The following is a 20268-nucleotide window of genomic DNA, read 5'->3' as shown; positions in this document are numbered from 1 at the left end:
GGGGATCTGCTGTTATCCCAATATACATGGCAGTGAGTAATTCGAATCATTGGCCTTTGAAAGCATGTCATATCCGATACGATAGGTGGCGCTGTTTTCATTACAACTCGTGGTGATACAGCCATTTCCGCTTGACCTCTTCACCACTACCAACAACAACCAACAACAACAACATCAACATTTCGAGAAAGATGGCGAACAGAGAGCAAGGCGAAGCTACATCCCTCTACTATTCTTGCATGATGTTAGTAGTGACATTATCGTCTCTTTCGACTCTTTCGACTTCCGGGTCACGACATGGGAGGGAGGGGGGAGGAGGGCGGCGGGATCTCAAGCATGTGCAAAGACGCAAAGTCCAGTTCCTAATCCAATTCACCGTTACATGCCGCGAGAGTCGAATTATCAACCGGATCGGATCGAGTTATCCAGGGGTGTTAATCGGATCGTTGTCGGACCGCACATAGTCGAACAAAGGTGTTTACATGAAACGGATCATTCGATTTCAGTCCGACTAAGCCAGTTATTCGAATACATGTAAACACGGTCAGTGTCAACCTGAGAGGAGAGCAGCGTAATCTGGAGGGCGGTCGACGACATTCTCACACGGAGGTCTTTTCCGAGCGGGATTCTTCTCCCGCTGCCAAAAAACCAACGGTCATGGTTAACGTCCGAGAATGAAGGAAAGTGAAGCGGGACGGCGTTATCCTCAGCAGGTGTTTATCCGGCGACGACGTTTATATTAGTGTAAAAAAAGTTTGTATGGCGAGTTTGCACATGAGTGGTGTGTTCCTGGAGGCTGTATCCGCTCGCACTTGTTGACTCCGGAGAAGTCTAGAAAAGTCGGGTTGCGGCGTGAGTTTATTCAGCACCCGTGTGTCAGCAGACTTAACAGCAAAAGTGACCTGCGGGCCTGTAAGGTACCACACAGCACCGAAACCCTGAAAGTAACTGATACATGTCATCGTAATAGGGCATCTTTGTTATCAATATCAATAACTTATTGTGAATCAGATTGTGAATGATATTTAATATGATCTAGGAATGCAAGACTGCTCTCTCCAAAATGTTTTCTATTATCGTCAGGTAGTGGCACTAATCGCTAAATTGTAATGGCTCTATTAATCTGGGTCTTGATAGCCTTTTATACCGGTAATTTTTACTTTTCTTGTAAGTTAATTCAATTAGTATTTGCACTTTGTTTAGCTAACGTTAGCTAGCGGCATTTATGCTGAGAAGTACATTCATTTGGAGATTAAAACGTTAATTTTGGTAAAACAAAGCCATTGAGAGGTGGAAAGGAAACCAAATGTACAGCCCGCATCTTTAAGTCCTGCCTGTTATAGTCACAACCATTAATACATTGATCTGGTTATAATTGCAGACTGGGCAGCGACTCAGCGATAATAGTTTAGCCATGTAGCTATCTTGAGTTGAGCTTGTAGTGTCGAACAGAGCCACAATCTAAATCACAAGGATTATAGAGTAAACAGCATCAGTCAACCTCACATAATGTGTTATTTTTATTTCAAACTTTTTTTTGTCAAATGTGAAACACTACAGATTTAATGACATTTGCAGTTGAGCTTGTTTTGTTATTCGTAAGATGCCTGCAACCAGGTCTGTAGTTAAACACAAGCTCAAGAGGATTTAACTTTTTGTTCTAGGACATAATAATTGAGTGAAAACACAACTCGTAAATGTAGAAACTTTTAACGTGTCCCCCTGAAGCTCTGTGGCGGGTACATGAAGTCCCGTGGCGTTGTTGTAGTTGCTTTATAGCCTGACGTTAGCTTTCTACATCTGCTGATCGCATTAACACCTCAAAGGGCATTACAGTGTTGTTCATTTGTGATGATTATCTTACTGAACACAGTGTGTAAGTGTCAGAAACGTTTGTTTGCCAAAGAGTTTAGCCTCCAAATACTTCAGCCCTGCAGCACTCTGGCCAAAAAACATGTCGCTTGGCCAAATTGCACCAATTTAGACAAAGAACTTCCTCGGGTCCCCAGTAATACACCTGTTAAATGTGAAATAGATCGGACGGATAATTCTAAAAATAGATCATTTGCTTTATAGCTAGAAGTTGGCATCTCTAGGTTTAGGGAGTGATCCCTAATAAACGTGTGAAGTGATAGTCTAGACTGTGATGTCCTTGAGTTAATGATGCTTTAACTTTTTTTTTTATTGTATCCGTTTTAAAGCAGAACTCCTCATATCATTAACTTAGCGAAAAAAGAACAAATTGGAAATCCATTATGTTCACAGAATGTGCCTCATTGACCCTCTTTCTGTTACTTTACTCCCAGGAGATTTCTGGCCTTCTCAACCCTGATCTGGACCCCTTGACTTGAGCCTCCGATAGCGAGGCTAAGCAACGTCGTCCAACCAGACCCTTATAAAAACATCTGCCTTCCTCTCCTCTGGGAGGATGATATATTTGCCTTCATCCCATCGTGAAGTTTAGGGCTGAGCAAGTTCAGCCTTCCTTAAAAGGAGAAAATATGCTCTTTTGGGAGGAAAAGAAATAAGAGGGGTGGGAGAGGCAAACCAAAATAAGAGGGAGACAGAGAAAAAGGGAGGGGATAGCGTACGTCTAAGGAATGGTAGATGGGTCCTGTGAAGAAGATAAAGTAGCTGAGAGTGAAAGACAAATCTAAACATTTAGCCAAATCCAACAGACATTATCGCTCCCCTTCAATAACCCAAACAAAATGAAAACGTAATGGAGCTGTTTTCATCTCATGAGCATACTTACGTAATTAAATTTTTTTTTTTTTTCAAAAGGTTTCTATTCTTCCGTATCTTTGTATATCTAGGGAATCATGAACTCATATCACGATCAAATGATTTGCATTAAACCGTCGGCTTCTTTACGATCATAATCTTTCGTGTTTCTGCGCACGAGAAGAAGGTTAAACATCCCGTATGAAAAGGTGCGGCTGACGCTCGAGCATCAAAGCTGTAATTGAGAGACTTTGATGGAAGTTCAAGCTCTTTCTTGGTAAGAAGCGGTTCATTTTGTGGGGATCAATCATTCTCTTCCCTTCGGAATTGACCGACGATTACGTTGAAACTCAGAGTGTCCGAGACATCAACATCGGTTGTTTGACAAATATCAATATGCGGGACAAAAAGCGGATAATGACTAACTTACCATCAAGGTCTCACGAAAAGCCTCTTTGAGGAAATCTCCTCATGAATATATGTGCACAATACAAGCGTGATATCATCAAAAAAATGCTCACTGTATTTTGGTTGTCCTCATTTGCCATTCCAAGCTTCCCAGGGTCTCACGCTGACAGCGAGGCAAAGAAAACAAAACACAACACAAGGAACCAGAGAGCTCTCTGTGTTGTTAGCCAACGCACAGAGCTGTCAGCTATTACAAAGACGAATGGCCTTTCCCCGCTCTGATAAAAGAAATCCCCTTCATTTTGTAATCTACTGTCAGGAAATCAATCCTTGGAGGTTTGTTTGGTTTGAGTGTCGCGAGATAAACGACATTCAACCCCGACGCATCGGATCTCTCCCGCAAAGTCTAAAAAACAGCTACACAAAAATAGAGTTCTTTCATACTATGGATTTCAAAGTAGATATTAAAGCGATGATTTGAACACTACATTATACTGATTCTTTATGCATTTACATCCCTGAGATGCAGTTCACAGCTGGAGTTAGTTTTGAAATGTATCGATTATACTCAATGTGCTTGCGGAATGAAAAGAAGATGTACGTCGTGTCCGCCAGGGGGGTAAGCGTACTGATTCATAATGACACAACCTTCAAGTTCAAACCCAACAGACAGCTGGATTATTTCACAACAGATGGCTATTTACACCAGACCTCCCGGTGCAGGCGGAGCTGAGCAGGAGAGATGTTTGTGTAAGAGTTATAGCGTGTATAACATTGACACTGGCACATTACACAAAGTCACATTGCCAGCGCTCTGAACCGAGAATTCCCATCCCTGGATGACATTTAATTTCACTCATAGATCAGACTTATTGATATCCAGCTTTTTTTATCACCAAGCTGTCTGTGTGTGTGTGTGTGCGCGCGCGCGTGCGTGTGTGTGTGTGTGTGCGTGCGCGTGTGTGCCTGCGCGTGCGTGTGCGTGTGTGTGTGGGTGTGTTAGAGAGCAACACCTCATCCACATTTGCTACAGGTGCCATACCTGCTGCGCCACACGTAACATTACGCACAGGAATCAATCAAAAATGGGACAAAGGGTGAATTAACTCATACCAGAGCGCAACAGCTATTACTATATATATATATATATGATGAACATTTTGCCTTTAGAATTTGGACACCTACTGTGGGCTTTTGGGGTAGAAAGGTAGGGTGACATGGCTAAGATCCTGGATGTCGAAGGCTGTGGGTTCGGCCGAAATTGCCTGCCTCTTCGTCCGCTGCTGGTCGTGCAGCTCATTCTGCTTGTGGACCTGCTGGGTTGCCGGTTTGATAACGGAACGGTATTTGTCCAGCTCGGTCTGTAGTCTCTGTATAAGCTCGTCTTTCTGGTCGAGCTCCAGCTCCAACTCGTCGATGAGCGCGTCCCTCTGCCGCAGCTCCTCGATCTTCTCCTGGAGCGCGTACTGGAGGTCACGCAATGTGCCCATTTCAGACGGCGAGGAGCGACTTCCCGATAAGTTTATCGAAAGGTATTTGGAGGCGAGTCGTTGTCCCCTCTCCTCTGCCACGCTGCTCATAAACTTTATCCGGCATGAACAGCTTAAGGGGATGCAGCCCTGCGGGGGGGGAATCCTCGTCGCCGTTCTTCACTCGCGGATGTTGGGGATGTAGGCGAAGGTATGTTCGGCGGTTGACGCGATTTCCAAGGTGAGCCCGTAAAGCGTCTCAACCACTGTCACTTAAAGTTTGCCCTCTCTCTCTCTCTCTTTCTCTCTCGCTCTCTCGCTCTCTCCCTCTCTTCCCCTGTCTCCTCCCTCCCTCCCTCGGCAGTTTGCGAGCGGAGGACCGTCCTCTCCGAGTGCGTCAAGCTACGACCCGGAGAGAGCGCATGGCGAGGAGGGCGCCTACAGGAATCCGTGGCACGGTGCAGTCTGCCACTCCGGAGAGAGTCGCGCTCCTCTCAACCGAATAATGGACTCGGTGGGAAAAAGAAAAAAAAACTGCTCTGTGAACCGTGCCATCATACCTCAGCAGATCGCCCCGAGGGCTGCAGAGTTACAAATAGATGAGCACCGGAGCCTTGGCGGCAGTTGAAGGTGATGGAAACTTAATGACCCCCCCGGTGTTAAAATAAACAACGGTTTTTTGTGTGCTTCCTATTTATATCTTTTCGGGAAGGAGACTGGAATGTATTGTGCCGGACTACCTGTCTATTTTGTTTACATGAACAGAAATGCACTGCTCCATATTTGAACACGCATTAAGCCTTGGGCATCCCGGGCATGTTAAAGTGGAAAAAGGGGCAAGTCAAGGTGCTAAAGACTAAAGATGATGTCACAGCTACATCAATATGCCAAAGTATACAGAGGCTCCCGACTCTCTTCACAGCAGCCCCACATGCCTCCTTCCATCTGTCTGCGTTGGCTGTGCCGCCTGTCTTCATTGTACCAGTGAGTCATCCGAAGCTCAGCGAACCGCATTTGGCCTCATGCGCTCTCGACACATCCAGGCGACGGTATAACTGCCAAGGACAATCTGATAGGGCAGCAGCGATTACTGAGCTGAGAGGATGGGAAGTCGCCGGCTGATGGAGGACAAGAAGGAGGAGAGCGTGAGGGAGAGCTATGTGGCTGCTGTGATAAAAGGTGATTTTTGCTTCGGGTGTAAATGGCATCCTTTTCCTCACAAAAAAAAAGCGTGTAAACAAGAGAGACAGTTGTTCTTATTGTAGCGACCCTGGGTCAGGAACGCTACGAGACGTAGATGGCTTATAGGGTGTTTATTCAAGGAACATAGAACAAGCTACTGTTGGCCGTAGCCTACGCCAAAACGACCGCAAACCGCCGTGAAAACCTCCAAAACCAGCTTCACGTCTGCTCCGGGTCATAGCTCTGCTCCGAACGAGTCGTAACACAACAACACACACACAACAACATCACTCGCTGTCCAATCACAGACACGCCTCACAGCTACCAGCTCGTGAGACGTTCACTTACATCCGGAACATAACATTTATAACATAACATTCCCTCAGTCCGTTACATTATTATAGATCGCAGCTGCCCTCTTGTGGTGGAGAAGAAGAAAAACATCAACTCAGGCAAACCACAACAAGGCGGCATCGTGCCTCTGCTCTGCAGGCCCACGTGCCCACGCGTCATGATCCTCCTGTGTTGTGTCATTGGCTCAGCGGGGGACTGGAAGAGGTCGCTTTTACTGTGCGTAATGAACAGGGACCTCTTCCCATGCAAATACTGACATGCGCATGAGTCCTGTGTGTGCAATGCATGTAAACAAACAATGCTAAGCCGGCTGTCAGACATCAGGGTCATAAAAAAAAGTATGAATGAGATAACGCACCTGCGAGGAGCACCTGTTCTACAAACAATTATGTTTATTGCCTGAGTCATTAAAGTAATAGCTTCATATCGTTGTCTCTCCAAAGAGGTGTTTTAATGAAGAAAAGGCAGCCGTTCTGCTTTATATCAATTAAAAAACATCCTTTCTTTTAGTCTGTCAAGGGAAGGGTGCAGGACACAAAGCCTGATCAGCACTGTTTATTTTATGTGCCTGGAGACTTCAGGCTCCCTCTAGTCCAGTGTTGCATCCCCACATCCTCCCATCATCAAAAGGCCCTTCCACTGCCCTTCAAAGCACCTCTGAGCTTTAAATTTCCCCTCTCTAACCATCCAGCTCAGCCCTTTTCCTATGCAGATCAATAGAAACAGGATCCTCTGCTCCATGCTGCGGTAATCCGATGAGCGGGGCGGGACGCCGGCTGGTGCCACGTCCTGACTCTAATGGGGGGGGTCACACCGTCTCCGACCCCGCAGTGGCCCGCAGCGGGCACGGCAGCGCAGGCCGACCCCCCTCCTCCATGACACCGGGAGAGCATTCATGACCCCGTAGAACCGCAAACAGGTTTACTTCCGTTTCACTGCACGGTGTCGGGCCATGTGCGGTTAGCCACTCGAGGCCCATTCAAGCGCTTATTTTGCCTCGTCATCTGAGTTTACTCTTTGACCATTTTCAGCATGAACCCTGGTCCAATAGGTGGAGAACAGATGAAGTGTATTCTTTGAATGTATAGCTTTTAAGTCTTTTTTTCTGAATGAAACTTGGTTATTCATGACCTCCGTCCTTCATTCTCAAGTATTTCTGTTTTATTTTCTGTGGTCGTTTGAATGCACCCTGAGCACCCGAAGTGCCAGTGAGGAACCTGCCCTGTCTGTGGGTTAATATTACAAAGGAAGAATGGAAATTGTCTAGCCATCTTAATAAAATTAACCCGATTCTCTATTGCATTAATTCAGTCACGTTTCTGCCTGTGTGTGTGTGTGTGTGTGTGGTGTGTGTGTGTGTGTGTGCTTGATTGTGTGTATGCATGTGTGTGATATCCATATAGCAAGTAATTATACCCGATAATATTATGATAATAGGGATGGGGAGGAGAAGAAATTAAAAGAAGAGGACAAAGAGGGTCAAACATTTTTTGCTGGGAGTATACAGCAAAGCGGAAAGTATGAGATACCAACTGATTACTATTCAGTTTCAGGACAGAGTCGAAACCCTCAGAATCAGAACAACCATATTGTGAAGCTAAAACGAGCACCTAAAGGTGATGAAGGAAGCATATGGTCAAACAAAGCGTTTTCTAATGGAGTATTAAATATCCTCAGACATGCACTTCAGGTCCTCAGCGTCCAGCTCCTAAAAGCCAATAATGCATCGCACTTCCTCTTGTCTGTGTCCTGTGGGACTGCCTTGATGGATCTGATCAATTAGGAGCTCTTTCTGAAGCTCGCCTTCGAGCTGCGTCATCGGCCCCCAAGAATGAAAGTGCTCGTCCATTCATAGGAAACTCTCTTTTTTTTTTAAAGAAGTAAAAAAAAAAAATTAAAGCAAGAAAACAGACATAAAGAAAAGCGTTGTGGAGGAACAGGACACGGAAGTACACGCTCACCTGCGCGCGCGTGTGTGTGTGCGTGTTTGAGTTACCGTCAACACATGCGCATTCATTTTTAAGCACATTTCTATTGAGAGCGACATAGTTGTGCTTCCCAATCACAGATTCACACCACCCATGGCAACACATTTTGATTCCGGGAAGTGAAGAGAGAGAGAAAAACAAACACTTGAAAGATATTTCAAGGTGGGACACAAAAGTTGGCACGTGGGCGCGATGGCGCAAAATAAAGCACGAGAGCCATGCTCTTACCAGTCGGACTTGGCGTATTTCCGGAACGCCTGCCGCGACAGGTCCTGGTGCGTCTGCGGCTCCGCGGAGATGCCCTGCGCCCTGCGGGTCCTCGGTCCAATAAGTTGAGCGCTGGGCAAGACCGACTGACATTTGTGTAGTTTTCTTTTCAGCTCTTGAATCTCGTCTTCCCTATCCGCCAGACGCCTCTCCAAGTCCCGTATCCTCTCCTCCTTTAGCAGTAGGATCTTGGCAAAGTCGTCCTCCAGGTCACTCATGTTGAAATCGAACGCGAAACTTTGCCGCGATCCTCCGCGATACGGGCAACAAACCAAAAAGAAGAAGAAGAAAGAAGAAAAAAAACGATGACACTCCCAGTCCACGCGCGGGTTGTGGAGATCCCGCTCCAAATTACGCGCAGGGTGGAGAGATGCTGTGGAGATGCTCCCTTCACTGTCCACTTGTTTATCTCAGGAGGAGGGCGCAACGCGGTGTTTAACGCCGGGGAGCGCACGGTGGATAGAGCAGCGCTGCGCTACAGTCCACGAAGCCTCCGGGGAGCCGCTGATGATCCTTCATTGAGAAACCAATTACATCATCTCTCTCTCTCTCTCTCTCCGAGGACCCGGGCAGGGCCGTCACACATGGGCACCAAAAGAGCCGAGACAACTCCTGTATAGTTCCCCGCCTGCCCGCGCTGCAGAGGAAGCCCAGACCTGCTGCTGTCGGATAGGTGTTTACCATCTATCTGCGCACTCCCCAAACCCCCGTTGAGCGCAGTGTGAGACACCAACATCACCTCCCCGACCTCTTGCAATAACAACAAAAATCAATTGTCCTGCTCCCGCACTCCTTTCCCAGGACAGTGGACCGGGCTGGAGCTTGTTTTGCAATGGTCACGTGGTGTATATAGGCACACACCGGGGAGGGGAGAGCAGTGAGACAGAAGGCCTGTGTAGAGGTTGAACTTTAGTGTAGATGTGATTAATTTACTTCATATTCATGTTTTATAGGATTTTAGGATTTTTTGTCAAGGTGACTGATTCTATCTAATCTGAATTTAAATGATGAATGAAGTTGTGTTTGAGCATTAAACATTAAATTCAGTCCCATTTGATGAACAAAAAAAGGACATTAAGTTTCATTTGAAATCTAGACTTATATGATGAAATGGATGATTAAAAGTTGCAGATGATAAATAAAAGAAAAAGTGTGTGTTATCATAATGTTCCCAGCATGAAGTAAAGTTAATTACACACAGATCCGGAGCGCGTTGTCTTCATGATTAGAGTAATCAGTTTCCATACTTTGGCAACAACGCTCATCACTTTCATCCTCACTGTGCTCTGCGGACTGAAGAGAGTTCAGGAATAGACCATCACTTCTCCCACTGTAATATTAATCTCCAAACCCAGCCTGTCATTTCTATACACCAATGCGGCCTAAATCTGTTTCAACTCAATGAATTAATTTTGGTGGGCGATGGAGGTTGGAGGGGGCTTCTGGCGCTCGGGGGGATGTTTCATTAAGATTCCGAGTTAAAAATAGAATGAATAGATCTTCACCTCAACATACTGTATCTCACCCGTGTCTATACTTCTTGCATTCTTAATATTCCAACTTCTTATCGGGTGAGGGATGAACACGTGGCTGCATTCGTCTTTTCCAGAAATGTAATACACGCCTGAATGCATCTAAGAGGTGTATACCCCCATGACATGGTTGTAAACCCTCCTCTCCCATGGGACACTTGTGATATCCAGCTCGGCTGATGAGAGTCGTCGGGTTGCAGCGGCTGACATCATGAAACACATATGATCTGCTTCTTTACTGCCGTGTCTCTCCGCGAGTGTGTCACATGTCTCGCGGTATAACGATGAGCGGCAACGCGGATCCGCTCGGCGTTCAAAGACAAGTTGAGGACCCGGGTCGTGTCGTTATCAGCGTGGAAAGCAGCGATGGATTAATTATGTATGCGGCCGACACTGTACCCATTATGACATTGCTTTAAGTGTCGCTCTCCGTGACCCTCTCCACATCCGCTGATAATATGGGTGCACTGAGAAAGCACTACTGACATCCTATTCACAAAAAGGGCACGCATGCATTCAGACAAAGAGAGTCAGAATATCATCAATCCATAATGTCTGTGATTTCTTTATATTCTTACCACAATAAATACCACGACGATAGCAGCATCATCGGCCTCTGAGGTGTATCTATATGTTGCCTACTCGAATATTCCCCATGTTTACACACAGTGAGTAATGCTGCACGACCAGTTCGTTCCAGCTCGTCTTGTCCGAGCTCTTCGCGGGTCGTCTCCCTCGGGTGCCGCGGGTTAAGTCATGGACGCCACGGTAACACCGCTGCACCCGGAGATAGATGCTCTGACTGCGGCGTGAGTGAACCCTTCACAGGTGTCGCTGAGGTCATACGGCCGGGCTGTGATAAAGGCCCCGTGTGATCGTCTTCGCTGTGTTTCCGAAGCGTCTGGGCGGAGAAAAGCCGGTGCCCTCTCGTTCGCCTCAGGGACGGATCGGCTTACGGGAGAGACGAGGGCAGACATTAGTCACTGTTTTCCTGTAATACACTCTCTCTCACACACACACACACACACACACACACACACACACACACAGAGAAGATAGTGGTATCTTGGGTATTCCCAGACATATGCTTGCACATCATTATCACCCACGTGCACACACTTGCATGCAGAGATTTATGTAACCATTCACAAAGAGAAAATCCCTGCAGACCGCCCCCCCCCCCCCCCCCCCACACACACACACACACATGATCATGCCAGTATGGAAACCGAAAACGGGATTACTGTCAATGCAAAGAGTGAGAGAGGTATGCTGCTGTGTCTCTGGAATATCTGCGATGTCTTTGATTCTACATCTTGACCGCTGTCCGTGTCTCTGCTGCCGTCGGAGCGAGACACCACCGGTCGGCCGCCCGCCCGCCCGGCCCCTCCCGGGCCGGACCATCCCAGGAGATGGGAGAAGGTGAAAGACGGAGAGAGACATCCTGGGATGAGGACGGGAGAGACGCTTCAGCCACCGGGGGCAATCTATTTGCGAGCCTCTCCAGGCCTGTAAAAACACGACACAGCAAATCCTGCACTTTAAGCAGCAATATCATCACATCTGTAGAGCCTCACATTGTAATATGATATCATATCGAGAGCAGCCGATTGATCACTCCGCGCACGCCGGTGATGGATAGACCCATAGCTCAGGAAATTGATTTAGCAAAACGCATTGGCGATACTTACTTCCTGCTTTCCTGTATTAGCATTATCAAACTCAGATAGGTGACCGGTCACCGTTTCCTGGGCTGCAATTAAAGATTGCTTTCGTTATTCATTTATTCATATATATATATATTTTTTTCTTCTTTTTTTCTTTTTCTTTATTTTATATTAATTTTCTGATTTATTTTGATTTCAATTTAGGATAGGAATTTATAAGCATTTTTTGCTTCTACCTATACCTTTTCAGTCTTTCTCTTTTGTATATTATATATAATAATATGGTATTGTATTTGATTTGATTGACTGAATAAAATACACAAACAAACATTTCTTTCTCAATCTGTGAAGATTATCGGTCAAAGCTAACTTGACTTCCACTAGAGTATTTAAAAGAAGACTTCCCATCTTTAAAGTGGCTATAAAACATGTTTTTTATATTAAAAGAGAATCACATGTTCCCTCTGCTTTACAGAGCGGTGTAGCATCTTGCAGCTCATTGTTTTACAATCACTGCTGTCAGAGCTGTTTTCAGCTTTCAGTTTATTTTATATAGCCCAACATCACAAATTACAAATTTGACCTCACATCGGACCAAGAAATAGAAAAAAACCTTTAACAAGGAAAAAAGAGAGAATGATGAAAGAGAGATGAGAGAGAATGATGAAAATAGAGCGAATAGATGGACTTGCATTCATCAGGTGGACAGAGACACAGATAGTAGATAAGTGAATGCTGGTGTTGCTCCATATTTGTTGGATGTGTAATACAGCAACAGTTTGCTATCTCCTCATCGCTATAAATATCACCTTTATAGAGATTTAATATGTCAGTGTTTGCAGCTTTTTTTCCACAACCCGATTTTCTAGAGCTGAAGTTGACATTTTTAAATTGCTTGTTTTCTCCAACCGGCAGTCAAAACTAAAATTATATTCCATAAAGAAAAACTAAAATCTTCAAGTTTGAGTGAATGTTTTATGATTTTTATGGCTGTTATGAAAAGGGTAAGATTTTATATGTAGCTTATATGGTTGGATGTAACTTTTAATAATAATAATAATAATAATATTTTTATTATTATTATGTAACTTATGAGGTTTCTTAAGCAAAGCAAAAGAGAGAAAACAGAGGCAGGGGCAAGACTAAAACTAATCAGTCAAGCAACAATTTGTGTATGACTGTACACAGCTGCAGAACAAGTCTATAGAAAAAAGAAACTCTACTGTTTACTATATTAAAAGATGACAGTGAGTAGAGAATACGGTCTGCTTCTGGTGTGACAGGGGAAAGAAATGTGTGAGGCGAACAGGAGGTCAAGGGTCACTGGTTGGAATGCTGCATTCCCGTCATCTTCCAGGTGTGCTGGGTGACTCACATTGTAAATGACCTCAGTACTTTTGTACGGTGGCCCTGAAAGCTCAAATCCTCAAACACGAGCAATCCCCAAGTTGACAATACAATTAGCTAAAGACACAACAACAAAATAGATACGGGCAAATTGAGAAACACAATATTTTGTGTAGCAAAAATACAGGAAACATAAACTTTAAGTTGAATCGAGGTTAAACGTTCTGATTTCATGATTCAGAGCTTATTGCAAATATTTGCTGATGTTTCCCCAACTAGCGTCTAAAATTAATTTCAACTGATATCATACGTTTGCAAATACACACAATGTGTTAATCTGTGTATAATTCCTAATGATGTTGATATGTGCTTGTTACATAGTCTTTTCACAATCGACTTTCGTCTTCCCATGAAACCACTTTGTTTTGTTTGACTTATTTGGGTTTGGGAAAAGGTCAGGGTTGGTCTTGAAATAACTGCGGAAGTTGCGTGACAATAAATCAGCGCTGCGACTTCTGGTTGAGCACAGACCATGAACAGCTCTCACCAGAATAAGAGTCTATACGGTTTTAGTCTATTTGCGTTTCATTTCGTGATGCTGTACAAGTGTTGTCACATCAAAGAAGATGTGCTCTATATTTTGCTTTTTTTGTTTGTTTCTGTGTTTGCTTTAGTTGCATGCGTTGAGCTCTCAGGGCCACCGTACTCTGATGGGGTCTTCAACCTCAGAGTTGGATCTTTTGTCAACAAAATGTCAACAAAAATAGCAGTTTAGGGTAATGAAATATGAATATCTACGTCCTTTTTTTACCTTCGCATTGAAAATGCGGAAGGTTATGTTTTGATCGTTGTGTATTTTTTTTATTTATTTATTTAAATGCGTGTTACTCGCATAACTCAAAAAGTATTAAACCGAATCGCATGAAATTTGGTGGGATGATTGGTTATTATCCGAGGACCATTTGATTAGATTTTGGGATCGATCGGGTCAAAGGTGAAGGTCAAGGTCATGAAAAGGTCAACATCTTCTTTTTACCATAACACGGTCAATTTGTATCCAATTGGCATGCAACTAATGCCAAAATGTTCATAATTCAATTCCCAATCTTGTGATATGCGAAGGTATGCGCTCTACCGAGTGCCCGTTCTAGTTCATTAATGTAAAAATAAATTGTTGACTTTGTTGTCACACTCTAAGTCCTCTGATATTTCCTAATCGTGGGAAGTAAATTGATCTTAAGCTGTGTGGCTCAACCGAGCGGACGCACCAGGAGAAAACACACAGCAGCCAGACGGATATCTTCATCAGCTCTTATCCCTCCTGCCTGAATCCAGATGGCTCCGTAATCAGCTCACCTTTCTTGGGAAAATGGATATTGTGCCACTCTGCACTCGCTCTCTCGAAACAGGATTATGTTTTGCTCCTCTCACAATTCTCGGGTGAAACGGAGGTGTCTCTTTTCACGCCCGTCCCGAGCCGTCCGACTCTTCGGAGCGGCGACGAAAACGGATTGCGATGTGGTCATCGCAGAAAAATGTACTTTCTGGATTCCCGCGTGTGTTCAAGGCATTTGATGGAGGAGTTGACCTCTGTCAATACGATATTATGGCGATCACTTTTTTTGACAAGCAGAATTGTGTCAGTTCGTGGCGTAAATATGGATATTTATTCCTTTTCATGGTCGTCAGAGCTTTCCCATCTCACTTTGCATCGGGGTTGAAATCCCCGGCATAATTGATACCCAACTTAAAGCACTGACAAAGCCCTCGGGGAATTGAATAGAAAGGGACATATTACATAAGCTGTGGAGAATCCCTCTCATCGCTAAGTCTGAGACAACGAGGAGCCTTCTTTCCTCTCCAGCTGGCCGTGCAGCAGCTGCACTAAAGCAACACACTGATATCGCAGTTGAGGATGGAGGTAATTGATGGTTTTGAGTGAAATGAAATGACCCTGTTGACATCTTTAGCTCACCTCAGGCCTCTCACCCTCACACACAGTCCGACATGCTTCACTCTCTCTCTCTCTCTCTCTATCTCGGCCTCTCTTCCTTCGTGTTTGTGTGAGCGAAAGCACGCGTTCGACAAGGTCGTCCACCTGTGTCACATTTGGCGATGAATAACCCGCCTGAGAGGATGAGCTGCTTCGACCGTTTCTCGGGGCTGGAAACAAAGCGATGGAGGCCGTCTCCAGAGAAGATGTTTTCCTTGTGTAACAAGCTGTAAACACACCTGAGATATGAGTCACAGCGCTATAGGATCTACTAGCGTGTTATTATCAGGCTGTTAACAAGGAATGCGTTTAATGGCTGCTAGGATGAGAGCGAGAGCGCGTCCTTCCCCCGGTGTACACCGTACCATATGGAGGCTAAACAAGGTGATATACTGGTAATAATGGTAGCCTACTATCAACCATTTAGGAGAGCACATGTTGAGCTTTGATATCTTGTGGGAAAATAAATTGAGCTTTACCCAACCTGAATGATAATTCTTTTTTAAAACATGAAATGAAGCACACATGGACATCTTAATTATGCATATTTTAATTAATTAACATGATTATGTAGATTAATACCCCCCAAAAGTATGATGATTTTAATTTTATTCAAACCCATTTCATTCTGATAGAAATATCCATTAATGGTAAATGCAATGTTAAAAATAATGACAACATTGACATTTATAAAAGTTTAAATAAATAGTCTTCTGGTTCTAAACTGTTTTTCATGTGAGATATTTAATGTCATATATGTTTGTTGTGAAATAACTTTGCTTTCACCAATTAGGTAAATACAGAATGATACCGATAATATCGGTAATTATTACATTTAGTCAGCGCTCAGTTTGTTTAGTACACCTGAGTTAACGATCAGCTCATTACCTTCGGATTGGAAGGTTATGTATTGATCGCCGTGTATTTATTTATATATTTTATTTTATTTTTTATTTGTATGCGTGTTATTCGCATAACACAAAAAGTATTAAACCGAATCTCATGAAATTCGGTGGGATGATTGGTTATTATCCGGGGACCATTTGATTAGATTTTGGGATCAATCGGGTCAAAGGTCAAGGTCATGAAAAGGTCAACATCTTCTTTTTACCAGAGCACGGTCAATTTTTATCCAATTGGCATGCAACTAACGCCAACATTTTCATAATTCAATGCCCAATCTTGTGATATGCGAAGGTATGCGCTCTACCGAGTGCCCATTCTAGTTTACATCTGTATTCCCTGGGAGGGAAACAGAGATTAGAAAATAAACCCATGATTCAACAGAGCCATGGCAGACTGGTCCCTGTGGGCAAAACAACGTCAGCCCAAAATGTGCATAAAGGAAAACAAATCAACAGGAAAGCAAAACAACAACAACAACTGTGCGGTCAGTTGAGTGTCGAAAGGAACCGAGAAATGTGAAACATATTCTTCTCTTGGAAAGAAATTCATTTTTAAAATAAGTCACTGTGGCCTGTAATTCAGACTCATGTGAAGGTCTCCTATGAAGAGGGGGGATATGTTTTATGTAACTTGGATGAAGTTTGATGCAACTTGGGAGTGGCCTTTGAGATGTACAGTCCGTGAGCTCTCCACCTCCCGCTGCAGCTCCAACTGAAGGTCAAAACGGGAGCAAAGCCGAATCAGCGTCCGTCTGCTGCGCTGCCAGAGGCACCGGTGGAGTCGCATTCGAAAGAGTTTCACGCCAAGCATGATTTCATTTGATGCTGCAACCCGGTGGCCGAGACAACACGTATCAAGAACAACTATTTAGAAATAGCCAATCTTCTTGCCGACGGCCTCGTTTACTTGTGTAGGTCATGGAAGGGCATCGTTAGGCTATCACATTAAAAGCTTTTAATTACCACTTAGAAGTTATTCAAAGTCATTTTTAATATAGCTGTTAAACAAGCAGTGAAGTAAAAAAAAAAAATACAATATTCCCCTTCTGGTTTAAGTGTAATTAAATGGAAATAGTTCAGTAGAAGTGCACTTAAGTTCAGCACTTGAGTAAATGTGCTGCATTACATCCCACCACTGGCGAGCTAGAAGACATTATTATCGCAGTTATTGGACTCCACTCTCTGCAGGGATCTCAGCAAACTGAGTGTTGGAGCTATTTATTTTGACATTTGTATTTAGTTTTATTGTAAAGCAATATTGATTAATTCATTGCTTATTTAGGTTATATTTTTATACGCGAGTTGTTTCTGATGCTAGTTGTAGTTTAGTTTAATACATTTAGTTTTAGGTTCACTGATTGGTAACGATGGGCAGCTGTGGTTATATGAAGAGGTGGGTAGGCACAGGACCAGCATGCACCTGGGTGGCCAATGGTTTTTTTAACCATCAGCGAAGAGTGTCAGCGTTTTAGTTTCTTCTTTTTGTTTGTTTGGAAAACAAATTATCAAAATCAACATACCGAAACGGACGTTACTTTTCTTTTGCCTGCGTCAACTCCGAAACCCACGGTGCGTCAGCGGCAATTTGATTTATAGTTTTGTTTGATTTCGAAGGACAAATGGCCACTACACTGAACTAAACTCTTCTCGACATGTCACCTAAAGACCCAGCTGTGTAGAATGCTCTGAAGCCTGTTATGGTGCTTTAATATCCCATACCATGACCTGAGGATGTGTCATATACCGCTAATATACAGCATTAGCTCTGGAGAAGAACCCTCTCCTGTCTGCACGGTTGATTCTTACACCCAGAGGGCCTCCACATTCCTGGCTCAGCTGGATATTCAACAGGCCACTACCTGCGGCATGTCAACAAACTGTACGGGGTTAACTATCCCCCCCCCCCCCCCTTCACTGTGAAACATTTACCATCACCCGAACTGGAAGGTGCTGTAAAAGCACTTTCTGAAAAGCACTCACAGGACCAGTCCGTGAACACTGTCCAGTGATAATAATTATAAAATAAATAGAAAGAGAGTAAAGAGAGGAGGAATTGAAAATGAGTATTTTTTAAGATATGCAGCAACACAAAAGGAAGAACAGAGATAATGAAGCATACACAACTAGAATGGGCACTCGGTAGAGCGCATACCTTCGCATATCACAAGATTGGGCATTGAATTATGAACATTTTGGCATTAGTTGCATGCCAATTGGATACAAATTGACCGTGCTATGGTAAAAATAAGATGTTGACCTTTTCGTGACCTTGACCTTAACCTTTGACCCGATCGATCCCAAAATCTAACCAAATGGTCCCCGGATAATAACCAATCCTCCCACCAAATTTCATGCGATTCGGTTTAATACTTTTTGAGTTATGAGAGTAACACGCATACAAAAAAAAAAAAAATACACGGCGATCAAAACATAACCTTCCGCATTTTCAATGCGAAGGTAATAATGAAGAGAAGTTGAGGATACAGTTGACGCTCAAAACATTTGAAAATGTATTTTCCCACATTGTAAGCAGCCCAACAGGTCTGCTTACAATGTGGGAAGGAAAGACACGCCCGTCTCGTCTCAGCTGTCACTTTAAAAGCTTGTGGTGGGAAAACGTGAGAAAAACAATGCCCACACTCCCAGTCACCTCCTCAAGCTGAGATCTCCTCTTCGCCACCAAAATAAAACCACAGCGGCACATCTTTTGTTCTCTTTGTCTTGCTCTTATTGTTCTCTCGTTCAGATTGCACAGCAAAATCGAAAGTGTGAATTTAACTCGCATAGTGTTAAAATCAACACTTTGCTGGTGTTTATATAATCCACCCCGGCTCCGAGTTAAATTTACACTTTGCATAGTGTTAATATTTTAACTCATTAATAGTGTTAATATTTAACACCTATAGTGTTGTTAAAAGACACGCAAAAATGTACTTTTAACACTCAATTGTTGTTGATTTCTAACACTCTTGGTGTTATTTAATGACACATTGCAGTGTATTTTTAACACTAAATTGTGTTGTTTGCTTTCAGTAAGAGTGTTGATTTCGAACACTCGTCATGTTTAATGCTATGTAAAAATTTACTATTAACACTAAAATTGTATATCTACATACGGTCAAATGCTTACACCCCAAAAACAGTGAACTTCAATAAATTATTGATACAATTCTTTTTATTTTATTCAGAAAATATCTTCAAAGCACCATCATGCACATTTACAAAAATCAACTCCTGGCAGGCCGCATGTACAACACCACAAATGAAACACTTCATTTTTAAACCACGTGCAAGACCTTCGCCCAGAACTCACGTACTCTTGGAGACTGATCTGTTGTTGTAATATCGATGTTGTAGACTGTTGTCTGCACAAAGGTGAAGAGTGGGACCAAAGTTTCATCGTAAGATAGGTTGAACACGTAGTGGGATTTAAATAGTTCATCAAAAGCACCCAACGAGCTTGGCAGGGGATGAGCGTTTATCCACAACGATGTAGAAGGCATCGATTCTGTTTTTGTTTCGGCCAACAGCAAGGATGTACGGTTGTTTAGCCTCTCTTCCCAGCAGGTGTTCACTGATGCTGCAGCATGACTGAAAAACACAACATGAAAAACTTAGCTCAAGTTATTAGCCATGCAGTGGTACTTGTTGCTCCATGAGTTTAATAGATCCTCCAATTTGAGCAGTCATCTGGCCCTGTGTTGCAAAAATGAAATGTGAGCTTCTCTGGAAGTGTCTTCCTCCCAAGTTAAGTCCCACTTTATTTTGAAAAAGGAACACTCAGTGAAGCGTGTATAAGAATTCGAATTATCACTTTAAAGCAGTGTAGGAAAATGAAGAGTTAGCAAGCTTTCAACTGCTCACTGCATAGTTGAGTCTGTTAGATAAAATAAATGTTGATTTGCTCCTGTGTCGAAAAAGTCTTTGCTGTTGAAGAACTGTTGTAAAGATTGCAACATTGAGATGTTCAGATTAGTTGTTATTTTTCAAGCTTAAATCAATTTTTTATTGAGTTAATATAACTGAAAAACTGGCTTGTGGGATTTACGCAGATGAGACACACATACCTTGTGACAATGCAACATTTTTCCCACTGCATCACTGGGACTTATTTTGATCCTCTTCCGTCCAGCTGTGGGTGGCAAGAGATGGAGAAGCAGCAGCAGAGAAGCCATGTCACTGTCCCCGTCTACCAGGAGTAAATGAGGCAAAACAAATCATGTATATGTACTTGGAATGCACAAAGTTAATAGCACCAGCCATTTGGATAATAAATTAAGGATATCATGTAGCTTACGGTATGATCATCTTCTGAAGGTTCTCTGCAGCTGTCAGAAGTTGGCACAGCTCAGTTGACGGAGTCAGGTGTTTGGCCTCTTTGATGACCGTGGGCTTGAATGCTGTATCCCACTTCTCGAGCATCTTGGAAGCC

General features: G+C 43.5%; 1 protein-coding gene and 1 long non-coding RNA gene across 3 annotated transcripts in view; both read right to left on the bottom strand.

Annotated features, from left to right (window-relative positions):
* Positions 1 to 8610, bottom strand: part of LOC130206965 (cGMP-dependent protein kinase 1) — a 115009-nt gene extending 106399 nt beyond the window's left edge. The window contains exon 1 of one of the 2 annotated variants that reach the window (XM_056435269.1): positions 8354 to 8610. In XM_056435269.1, coding sequence (XP_056291244.1) covers positions 8354 to 8610 — 257 coding nt within the window. Of the gene's footprint in view, positions 1 to 4317; positions 4852 to 8353 lie in introns of those variants that run through there. The other variant, XM_056435268.1, reaches the window with a different exon arrangement.
* Positions 8611 to 18993: 10383 nt separating this feature from the next.
* On the bottom strand, positions 18994 to 20049 carry LOC130207242 (uncharacterized). Its single transcript, XR_008834260.1, has 2 exons — positions 19904 to 20049; positions 18994 to 19427 (listed from the first exon to the last, which is right to left on the bottom strand). It is a non-coding gene; the product is annotated as an uncharacterized LOC130207242 (long non-coding RNA).
* Positions 20050 to 20268: the final 219 nt, after the last annotated feature.

Source organism: Pseudoliparis swirei, chromosome 17 (assembly GCF_029220125.1).
Source record: "Pseudoliparis swirei isolate HS2019 ecotype Mariana Trench chromosome 17, NWPU_hadal_v1, whole genome shotgun sequence".
NCBI classification, from domain to species: Eukaryota; Metazoa; Chordata; class Actinopteri; order Perciformes; family Liparidae; genus Pseudoliparis; species Pseudoliparis swirei.
Note: the sequence above shows the minus strand (reverse complement) of the source record. Positions and strands in the feature narration are given on the sequence as shown.